The sequence below is a fragment of the Zerene cesonia genome, chromosome 8 (assembly GCF_012273895.1).
Source record: "Zerene cesonia ecotype Mississippi chromosome 8, Zerene_cesonia_1.1, whole genome shotgun sequence".
NCBI classification, from domain to species: Eukaryota; Metazoa; Arthropoda; class Insecta; order Lepidoptera; family Pieridae; genus Zerene; species Zerene cesonia.
Window position 1 is genome coordinate 5558647 of NC_052109.1, and position 12830 is coordinate 5571476.

The 12830-nt window shown below is 33.4% G+C and overlaps 1 protein-coding gene across 1 annotated transcript in view; it reads right to left on the reverse strand.

The window, feature by feature from the left end:
- Positions 1-1396: 1396 nt before the first annotated feature.
- LOC119828728 (zinc finger protein 541-like) overlaps positions 1397-12830 on the reverse strand; it is a 33877-nt gene continuing 22443 nt past the window's right edge. Inside the window, exons 4-6 of the mRNA XM_038350971.1 lie at positions 3461-3579; positions 1985-2118; positions 1397-1623 (exon numbers count right to left, since the gene is read on the reverse strand). Coding sequence (XP_038206899.1) covers positions 1397-1623; positions 1985-2118; positions 3461-3579 — 480 coding nt within the window. The remainder of the gene's footprint in view (positions 1624-1984; positions 2119-3460; positions 3580-12830) is intronic.

The following is a 12830-nucleotide window of genomic DNA, read 5'->3' on the forward strand; positions in this document are numbered from 1 at the left end:
CAAGTCTGAGGATCGATAAGTGGCTTGCACTCAGAGGCGATACCAATTTATGCTACGCGTCCATTTGTTTACAACATTATAATTTGTTACCACTAAGTCACCAGATTTCCATATTTGTTTTAGCGCTTTCATTGAGAATTTTACCACTTGCATAGTCCATATAAATGGCTGAACGGACTTTTATCTAGTTTCATAAAGAAATACATAGCTACTACGTCCTCGGGGTTACTTGTTTTTTTTGCTATTGCAATGTTATCAACTTATGTCTAATATTTATCTATGAACGTGTTTAATTGATAGGACGTTGAGTCTTAAACTATTGGGAATATTTATATCTATACACTGAAGCTGTATATGCATAATTTATTATTGGGAGTGGTATAGCTGCATTATACGTTCTATGTTATATATATGCATAATATTTGTGTGAGTGAAATAAGTTCTAAGAGTATGAGCTTTTTAAACTATGCATTTTGAAATGTCAAAAAGACTTTAACATAAAGGCTTCTACAGACGCGCTTAAAAGCGCCTTGGATGAACGTTGAGTCCATCCGTGCGCGATAATCCGCCATACAATAGATCTAAAGCTATCTGTGGGATTTAAAATAATAAAACCTCAGGGTAGAAATTTGAACACAAAATCTTCGTGCGTAATATGGAGTAAAATTATCTAATCTCATTTGTGATTTGAGTGCCCAATACTAGCGGCTTATTATTTCAACGACTCTTAATTTACATTTGACAAATCTATCAACGTGTTAGGGTGAAGTGAAAGAACCGTTTAAATGTGCTTTAATATACATTGCCAAATTTATTTTTTTACTTTAATTTAAACATTTTTGGAACAACAAAAAATGGAAAAATTCAGGAATTACACATCTAATAAATGTCATTTTAATACAATATATCTAAGACAATATTTCTCCAGATAAGGATGTGTAATAAATTTTTCTCACTTCGGAGTGCAGTGCCGAGTCCTTTAATTGGTATTACATAAAAAGTGAAGTCCCGTGTCCCCTACTGGGGTATGGGGCAGATGATGTTCACCTGTTTCACTGATCGATTTTCTTTAGGGACAAGTAGGTGATCAGCCTTCTGTGTCCTGCGAGACCGAGACATTTTTTTTACGCGTCCCCACCGGGAATTGAACCCAGGACCCCTCGGTTCTACGCTCACGCGTTAACCACTGTGCCAAGGAGGCGGTCATTGGTATTACATAAAATAATGTATTTTATAGCACGCCACTGAGCCCGAGCCCGTGCTCAGTGGCGTGCTATGAGAGAGGCCTATGTCCAGCAGTGGACATCAAAGGGCTGATAATGATGATGATGATGAATTTATTTCATAATAGCGTTTAATAGACATAAATATCCAATATTTTTTAACCTTTGGCGGGCTAGGAGAGATCGCTGATAAGCGATAAGATCGCCTTATGTATATAATCACTATGTTGAATATTTGCAACATTTAATATGGTGTGGTACATAAAATTGTTAAATAAATAAAGAAAAACATGTCTCACGTCGGAATGCAGGACAGCACGCGCGGGCGACGGCGACGCGGGCGACGCGCCGCGCGCCGCATTCGCGTCACGTTCCGCGCCCGAGCTCTCTGCGCTGCCGGCTGAAACGATCAAGCGCTGTGACATCTGCACTCCCATCGAAATAACTTTGCTCACATTTACGTTTGTGGCTGTACTGTGGCTTGGAAACAATGTGAATGGAACACTTGATAATAGTATTTAATAATTTTTATAAATTTAATGACGGCATGATGAGATACAACTTATGGTTTAAAGACAGTTCATTTCGAGCGATATTTATATGTACAATGGACGTGTGGTTAACATTAAATATGCTGAAATAAAAATTAAACGAATAGTATTCTTCCATAAAATAATTTTTCAAACGTGCAACTGTTGCATAATGCATTGTATATATTATAAAATTAGGACAGCGAAACGAACAAGCAGAATATATCTCACTTTTCTCTGGATGAGGTTGGTGGTGGTTCTCCGTGTGCCGGCGCAGTGACCGCGCGTCGCAGTATGATTTGCCGCATCCATCCGCTTTGCATTCGTACGGTTTCTTGTTTCGATGTGTCAACATATGCCCATTTCTACACAAATAAAATGTTTGACATTTAAATGACCTTGAAGTTTTGTTAGAGCTTTATATTCATTATCATTAACTTTTAAATGTGTGCGAGATTTAAAAAACACGATTTTTTAAATACGCCTCATCAAATGAATTTTATTGAAACTCTTATAGAAAGACAAGTACAGAAAAATATTGAACTTGTCTTCCTAGCACCAAGGTAAAGGACATTATATACATCTATAGTTGTATCGATGTATTTCCAATACGCTCACATTTCACACGTGACCTGAACAGATGGTAATGTATGGATGGAGGGTGGGTAAGATGTAGGTCAGCGGATAACATGGCCACTTTACTCAATACAGGCATTATAAACATGATGACGTCATTAATATTCATGCGGGGTGCGAGCTTCGACTATTAAGGGGACACCTTGTGCATCGGACATGTGATCACGGATTCACCCGGAGCGACACAATAATTTTACAATATCTGTTAGTTATCTCTGTGTAAATTAAAGAGGATGAAGTTAATTAAGATTTTGTATGTATCTTGGTATTTGATCTCTGATTGATGATTCGAATGTCTTTAAGGAAAGTTAGTAAATGTTACTCTCTTACGCAAAATCGCCAACAAGATTTAAATAATTGTTTTTGCAGAAAATTACAGGTTGGTTTAACGCATATTATACTTCTTTTATTTAAGTATTGCGGGTATAATGCCTCGGGCTGAATCATTTTTAAATGTACTTCAAAAATAAGATACTGTTTACTATTCAATAAAAGTAGCTTAAATTGTTTTTATATGTCATAACGCAATAAATGGACGTATGTTATAATAAGTTAATGTAATAAGCTACGTAGCTACTTCGAAAATGCGTACGTAATTTCGCATTCTGAGAAAGTAATGAGATGTTCAAGTAAATAAAATTTAATTTGTAGGTATTAATCAGATGAATGTACGCATATCAGACGGTAGGTCCTAATTATGCACCGTCCCTCGGAAGTTGTAACGTGCCGGGTTGCTTCATGAATCCGGCAAGCGGTAATCATCCCTCATTACATATACGGCGATTCATCAAGACAAAACTGGGGGAAATTTGGAGATATAACGAAGAGAAAGAACTAACGACATCCCGTGTCATTGATTTTTAACTAGGATCATTGTGTGCATGTATAGGTATCGTAGGGATCGATTAGTAAATTTATTTATTCAATGCTCCCTTTAATGAAAAATGTATTAAAATTTTATGTCATACTGGAATCTCAATAAAAAATATTTAATGGTAGGTATGCGTCAATATTTTGGTAAAACACTAAACTTTAAATAGTAAATGTAATTGCTATAAAGGAAATACTTACAGATGATCCTGTCGCTTGAAGGCCTTCGCGCAGGTAATGCACACGTATTTGCGCTCATCGCTGTGTGTTAGTTTGTGCTTTGCGAGAGCGGATGCATTGCCAAAAACTTTGTTGCATACCTGGAAATAAGGAATTTAGCATGTTATATGAAGTTTTCAGCACATAAATGTCGTTTCTTCGGTACAAACTGAAATTCTTAAGAAATATTCAAATGCTATATTTGAAAGTTGCAAAATAAATGAAAACTACCGATAAATTATAGATTATTTGTATTATATTTAGTCGTGAAAGGTGTCAAATCATTCCTTATAATCAAATGTGATGTGTTTAAGTATAGCCTCTATCGTCTCGGATGACTTTACAGACGTCCTTCAGAGTAAACCCCATTGTCTTAAAGATTTCTTGTGTCTCGAGAGAATTGTTTTGGGGGCGGATTACACCGTATTAATTAAAGAGCCGAAGTCTTATAAGTACTAATTTCTCTGAGGATGCCTTGAGGAGTAAACTTTGAATGAAAGGTAAAAATTGATTTATTATGTACTTAAGGGTGAAAATGTATATTTTGTATATATTTTATATTATATACTACATAAATAACAGTAAGGTATACACTCAACGAATTTGGTCTATAGGAATATCTGATTTGAAATACTTTAAAAACGTTTGCTTATATAATGTTTCCTTCAGTCCCGTTGTGAATCCTTTCCTTATCCCTTTAAAATAGGCAACGCATTTAGAGAGCCCCTTCCTTTGAAAAAGGTCATGGGTGTGGTGATCGCTCACCATCAGACGAAGTAGCCCGTTCTGACATATAAAAAGATATCGACTAGGAAATACAATTTCTCATCTAATATTCTTCCAATAAAATTAATTGAGTTATTTGTTTATATTCACCAGGTGTTATTTAAAACGAGTAGGCATTTAGGGAAGCAAGCATATTGTCTTGTATCTTTTGGGTAAATATGAATAAAATAGATATTTCCCATGGGACGTTCTTTAGACCCAAAACTTGGGTCCCGTTACACATCCATCTAATATAATAGACGTATATAATGTGTTATAGCTTCCCGATACAGGATATGCTAGCTTATCACATACTATATCAATATTTACGGTGCACAATATTATTTTATTAGGACATAAAGTTCCCAAGTCGCCCAACCATTTTCAATCTTAGCATAAGTACATATTGCCAAGTTGTGTTGTCATATTTTATAAACACTTTATGCAAGAACTTATGGTTGAGGAAAATTATGTGAATCTCAAATTTTAACCAATCAAGGATTTTTTATCATCTGATAGTAAAAAAAAGTTTTAAATTATGATATATTTTTATATTAGTACTATGAATTGGATTACTTTTTCTATATTTTAATGTTGTTCATTCCACCAACTACCATAATTTTATACCCGATTTCTTATTCCTGACCTCGTTTAGTATACAGCGTATATATCGTTTAACTGATATTATATATAAGGTTCAGCTTATGCTAAGAAGTTATTACCATCCGAGTTAAGCTGACTCCCCACAGCAAAATTTTACGGAACACCGCTGAGTAAACGTATGCAAATGGAGACTTTATGTCTTCATCACTTTATACGAATTTCCGCAAGCGTGTGATCAAATAAAATATATCTGGCGGTTCCCGTTTACAGCAGACATTTTATAAAACGGTTGTATGACCTAATTCCTTAGTGGCCTATATCGTAGAATGTTTTTAAAAATTAAATGCTGTCACATGTTAGGTACTTCTATTAATAATTTTACTTACGTATTTTCAGTTTTCACCCGTTAAACTTGTCTCGTTTTTACCATTCCAAGTACTGCGCATCGTAAGCTATGGTTTTATTTCAGTAAAATAAGTTTAAAAAGAAGAATGTAACTCTAAAGAGTATTAAAACATGTTTTACTATATCAGGTTATAATTAAATAAAATATATACTAAAAACAGGTGAACTTACATTTAATTATTTTTAGAAGCATTTTGAGGTTCGCGGATAAACAGAATGGAATTGTGATGTTTTCGTCAGCATTACCTGAGACACTGTCATAGCATGTTACAAATAAAACGTCAGGATTTTAGGATCACGAGATCCATTTTTCCTGTGTCACATTTACAGTGAAAAATATGAGATGGCATAAAAGGATCATTGTCAGACAGCCGCACACTTACATTAAAGCTAGGCAACAGAACATTGCGCACGAATCAAATTCTATTGATATCTTAATCTGTTTACTCCAATGTAATCGCATATAATCCACATAATATAGGATTATAACACTTTGCATTCATGCTTCTGGATACGATTGCATAACTATAATAACAATTTTTAATTAGTCGATCTCAATATTAATATTAAATTAGTTTAAATAATGGACCGTATTTTTTTGCTTTTTTATAATACAACTCATGGAGCTTACTTTTAATGGAATTGCATATCACTAAACGTTCACCAATCCAAACGAAAACCCCGCCAGTACAGAAATGGCAAGGATTATAATAGGATGCTATCTGACAAAGTAATACGAAGAGGACAATGTAGACCGCTAAAAACAAAAAACGTGTTGGGGTTTACTGTATAGTAGAATGCTGCGGCTTCACTGCACCGTAGTTAATCCATTATACAACAGTGTAATATCTCTTTAGGTAATTTGCAATGTAAATGTTATATCGAAGTGAGTTTAAATTCTGCTTTAAAATGTGAATGTCTTTCGCAATATGTACTATTGTAATAGATTATTACGTATTCATTTTGACTGGGTTTTTGTATCTAATTTTTAATTCCTCTTTTTTTTATATTTCATAAATTAAAGTTATGAATATTGGGCGTAATAATAATAAAATAATAAAAGTGAATGACGCGGACACCAGTACACATAATAGATTTCGTTGTTAAATAAATAATAAGAACTGAGGATGTAATAATTCTGAATGTTTGTTTTTATTTTTCAATCAACAGCGGCCTTGTTTTACCGTGAACTGAATGGAAAATAGGACGATTGCTGCTTGTTTATAGATTCTGTTTTACGACAAGGACCAAAATATTTGATTAGCCGTCTACCATACATAAAAAGTTTAGACATTAGAACGAATTTGTTGATAAAGAGCCTCGTCGTGAAACACATACTTATACTTCATACCTAATAAAGTGTATAATTTTATAATGTTAATGTTACAAAAGGTAACTATATGACAATATAATTGGTTCCTTCTAAATATTTATGTTTGGAATAGACCAATTATGTTAACAAAATTAATTTTTCAGAGATGTTAAGCAATCTTCCATGACGTATTGTTCATCAAACGCTTCCCTTAGCAATTAGCAGTTGGTTACAACTACCAACTATATCTAAGCATGCAATCATTGTTCAATACATTTCAGATAGATCACTGACCACAATTAATTAATAAGCTCATTATCGTCCCCGTCATTGTGTCTGATGCCTATGATGCGACAGGCTAATGAGAGCATCGAGCATCGAATATTGATCGTGCCTTAGTTACAACTCACGTTACACGCCATCGTTAATTGGATGGTATCACTCGGGATGAGGTAAGTAGACAGCTTCAAGAATTGCGTCACTGCTCGTTTCCATATTCTCTTATAGGCATATTACTAATACTATTTACCTTTTGACCGGTTTGCGTCACTATCACATATGTCGTTACTTATCACTACACGAAAGAAGTATATTTAGGCGAAATATATTTGCAGGTTAGATAAATTAGCTATAAAGCAAAAATAAAATATATACTTAAAGTGAGCGTCTGAAACAGTAATATCCAGAGAAGATATTTGAGTGAATATAAAGTCGCAGACACATTTTGTTCAGGTCACTAGTTCTTGAAATAAATAAGATGCTGAAATATAATATTTAAAGTACAAAAGTTTGCTAAATATCTAATTTTAAATTGATTATTGTCAAGCATGACATGAACGATATTCTCCTTTAATAATTCATAATAACATTAAGAATCATTTATAAACAAGCACGGCAAGATAGAGAAACAAGATCATGAACTACGAAAACGCTTTAGATTATTTAGCTATACTTAAATAAGAATCTTATAACACGAAACAAAGTTTTCATCCTTACATTCGCTACATAAAACCACGTATCTTATTTAGAGCAAACAATGAAGTCGGTAGTTGGCAATAATCGTCGGAATTTGGACGACGAAATGTTCCCTTATTTTTCCATTTGCAAAGTCCTGACGACGCGCTATTTGTGTTTTTCTCCGGACTTTATTTTTGTTTTCCACGGTACTGCGTTGATTTAGGCAGATTTGCAGCGATATGAAGGCGTGGACCATAATCCACCACTTGATTCCTTTAGATACGATCTATTTTATATTCTGTATTATGTTTTCGAAAATTATAGCCGAGCAAACTAAAACAAATGTTTATATTTGTTGCGTTAAATTTCATATACAGTTCTGTATTACACCAATTCAAAGCAAAATGGTTGTTAAGTAAACACAGTTTGAAACTGATACATACGCTCCATTATAAAGTTGCTCTAAATACCTGATCAAGTTGGAGCTTACCGGTGGTTCAAATGTGAAGACGTAGTTACGAATACAATTCAAAAAGATGTATATTAGAATTAATGTGTTAGTAATTTGGACATAATTAAGTAAGTAATTTTAAACTAATGTTATATTTTAAGTTTTTAATTTTAAAGAAGGTTTAAACGTACAAAGATTATTTAAATTTACGTGTTTATCCCTATTGTTGCATCGGTTTGGCTATAAGTAATAAAGAAAACCCTGTTACTAAAACGAAACATACTGCGCCAAACGTGCGACTGTAAATACGGCACACTTTGCATCGGCTATACCCACATTTCCCGTGCTCTGTTTTTAGGTAACATTGTCTTTACATAAATTTACATTCCCCTCTAAAAGATTTGTTCAAAAACATGACATGACACTATCTTTTGTTTTATTAACTTATTTCCTTGATCCTTATTTAAAATCTCGCTTCGTAGTAGTAATGTTAAAATAACTCGAAGCAATTTCGTAAGCCCCACTTAAGCACTCTGCTACGTTGTCATTTTTGCAGAATAATCCTCGTCATCCTCAAATTTACTTTAGGCGTCAGTCTAAAAGTACATTATTATTTATATAACAGACGTCCATTCTCGTTGTTTAACTAACCGTAACACATTTCCTCTGCCCCTGTCATAAAACTGACCTTTTTCTCTTTTACGGTCACATGGACAATTGGGAAAATATAATGTGAATTTGTCAAGAAAATCCAACACCTCGTAGATTGGATCAAGTTTACCTTTTCAGAAAAACAACAACGTAGTAGAAAGAAGGAGATTAGGTTCGGCTCGAGTATGCCTCCCGCAGAGCCGAGTGCGTGCGTCCGAGTTCTGAAGGGGGATAAGCGCCGCACGAACGAAGCTTAACAATAAAACGCCTCTCTATAAAAAGTTACAGTACAAAATTCCCTTTATATTACACACCTGATTGTCTACGAATTTATTTTATCCCTATTGATCGATTAGAGTCTGCTAAGTAAAACACGCGTTAGCGGCCATTACGATGTATAAGCTACGCAAATATAAGGCAGCTGTGTTAGGAGATGTCTTTTTGAAGTGAAACTTCTTTAGAATCGTTGTGATTTCAAACTTGATGCAACGGAAAAACGACAGGTAAGAGACACAAATACAAAAATATGTAGAATGAAGCCGGCAAAGAATGAGACAGAAATATACATACTATTTTATTCATTCTTTTGTCGATTTACTGAAGTTTCACTTCTATCATGTGTGAATCGCACACACACCTTTTTTTTATGGATCACATAAATAATATGCTATCTGAGTATATTTCCCATTTATAATATCAAAGTTTCTAACATTTCGAGCCAAAATAGCAACAACATTATATTAAGATTCAATAAGGGGAACCTGTTCATTTCAGCAGTGTAACAATTGGACAAACTTGTGCGGTAACTACACTAAATTTTAGTGTCAGCAAGACCACAAGCGACCGTGGTGGGATTACCTGGAGTGGTTTGGCTGTCTGCCTAGTGCTTTTATTAGAGACAAGTTTAATATGAGCGAGCCGTGATACCTTCCACGAAATTTCCAATTGTCGTTGTTCGTGATAAGGTCTTTATTTCTTCACATTAGGTTTATCTATAACGTGAATTCAATAAGATATTTAATAATATGAACGCTGCAGTTTTGTAGGAGCATAAAAAGCTCATTTTTTATACGGACAATATTGTTATCATATTTTCGAGTTTTATTTTGATAAACATAAGTAAGACTGTATGTAGAAAGCTTATCACTAGCTGGCAGACGCCCAAGAGCCGGGGCTCAGGTCTGGCTTTGCGTTGGACCACGGCTCAAGTCCAGTTAACTTTATGCTACGAAATAATACCTAATATTATGTATTTTGTGGTTAACATGTTTATTGAATTGGACAGGGAACCCAAATAGTTTTGATACGCAAGTAATTAGCGTTATAATTTTTTATATTACTCAAGTAATTTATTAGGGCTGAGTGTTATTAAAGAGGTACATATTAAAAGGACAGAGATTAAAAGAAGATAAATATAACATTCTAAACTATGAAAACACAGTAAATTCTTATTATTAGGTTGAATAACAACAAGGTGCTGACAAACAAAAAGTTGTAAAAACTTAAGTAATGATATTAAGCATTCGGAGCGCGTTTGCTCTTATCAACTCTCCGATCACGAAGTGTTGAATTAAATAAGAATCTAATATAATTTGTACCGAAAAACCGGAGTTATCATATGATTTGATTTTCTGCTGTGTGGATTTGTTTGGGGTAATAATGATATATGGGATGTTTTATTTATAACATACCAATAAGTATTATATATTATAAACGCCTAAACTTTTGTTAGAATGTATGGATGTTTGGTGCAAATCTTATAGATTCTATGAAAATTGATACACAGTGGTGTATCAATTTTCATCGATAATAGATAATAGTTTGTCAGTCTTTTTATCTGGGTATCAGGCAGGGGAAGCCACGGGATCAAGCCAGTTAACAATAAATATTATAAAGGAGACAGTAAAAATCTTATTTTGATATTCCTCATTTTCATCCCGTTTTCGCCCGTAGAACATAGCCTGTGTAACGCAGTGAAGATGCAGCTATTAAATGTTGAAAGAATTATTGAAATCGGTCTAGTCGTTTTTGTACGAAAACATTACAAGCTTTCGTCTTTATTCAATTAGTAGATCTTGGTAGCTTAAATATTTTAAGTAAGCTTGTCATAATAGTATTGAATTGTTTATGCATTAATTGGATTGAAACGAAAATATCAGTTTGGCGGGTTTTCGTAATTGCTTGATTAATTATTAGTATGAAAGCGAGATGGGGTTAAAATGAGATGAGGGTCGGCCAAGATCCACGAGCGACATCAATAAGCGTTAATTGGCAAGGACCATCAAGGCTATTAGCTAGACGAGCCAATTAGCGTTATCAGTTCGAATCTCATCCGATTCCGTTTATATTCGTATCGTGATTATAACTAACTTATCATAGCTCTTTGACGAGGCGCCGACAAACTTAGTGCATATTGAATAATTACCATGTATATATCTACATAGCATGTATCTACTGTATTATTGGAAATGTCAAATAATTATACTCTGCTTCATTAATTACTAATGCGCAATTCATCAGATATCAAACAATCAAATTATAACTGTTTACGATGTAAATAAGGTATATTATCTGAATAGTAAGATGTGTGAGTGCTTTAAGTCCTACTTATATTACAATTTACAAACTAAATCTTGATAAAACTCAATAGTTACCATGGTATCTATACTTTCGCAACTACATGCATGTATCGAATAAATGTATCAACAGTTCTCATCTGTTTTCAATACTTAACAAACACTTTTTAAGAAAAAGCCAAACCGCATTATCGCATAAGAAATAATCACAAAAATCGGTTCACCCAGTAAAAATTTTAAAGTTAACTAGCCTCCTACTTTTTTCGAAATCGGTTGAAAAGTACCAGCTAAGAAAATGTCTCTTACATTTTATAGAAAATCCATAATGCTTTGTTTCCTCTCTATTTTAGTTCAGATAACAATGTGACAGCATAATAAAATACAACAGTATGGTATATATTCATTATTTTGAATACGAGCATTAGCTGTGACGCGAAAGCGATCTCGTGGGGGCGATGTAGGTGCCTACAATCTCTATCTTACCGTACAAGAGGGGTGTAGGGGCCCGTCATTCCTTCTTTGTTTACATCCGACTGACCTACATACGATTCGGTATCCGTTCTCTATCCATTTCACGTTCTAACCTTCGTTTAACATCTATTGTTTGCGAATAATCAAAATTACAAACCATATACTAACATAAATTAACTGTATGTGGGCTCTTTGTTTGACAAAACATAAAATACGCCATGATAATTATAATTGTTAGAGATGTAATTGCGCGGCGGTTAATGAAAACCCACGCTTATGAAATTACGGCTTCAAATTAATGTTTAATTAATATGTGCTTTAATAAAGGCCAAAACTTATTTTACATTTATTATTATTCTTGAAATTAATGTCAACTAAGGTATGTGAGGTTATTTGTACTTACATATAGAAATAAATTCAGCAAATTAATATTAATATCAACATTCACTATAATGTCATTATACGTCAATAATTTTAATAAATAAATTAAATAACCAATATTCTTATCAAATCATATAAAGCCGTAGAATAGTTTTAATACGGTAATAAAATAATAATAATAATAGGTATATACTAATATTCATTGAAAAAAATAAGGCAACATAAAAACTAATTACAAACTTAATTGAATGATGTTAATTTGTGAAGTTTCCAGTGATAATGGATGAAAGGAGTAAATCTTAACGCTCTAACCTTAACAGGGCGCCTCCGCAATAGATAATAATCTTAATAACGTTCGCCAGCCTCAAATGTTTAGAATTTGTATTTTAAATCAAATTATTAGCAATTTACAAACATACTTTTTCGAATGACCATACATATTATTTAAATAAAATGAACGTTGTTTTTTTTTATTTGAATTTAGAAATAACTTCCCGCGCTTTTTTATGTGTAATGACGCATTTATAATTGTAAGAAAAAATGATAAATATAATATCTAATTTGTATGATGATGATGATGAATTGATATTGTAAGTATTGAAAATAAAATGAAAAGTCCGATTATATTTTATAATTGACTATAAAATTGGCGTATCTAAGGCGTCTCTGCATGTATTGTATATATGATTTACATTGATGTACATAATACACATGTAATGATTGTAACAAAGAAGACAAATATAAGCAATCATGCCGGTCTATCGGTCGTTACTGAGCGGA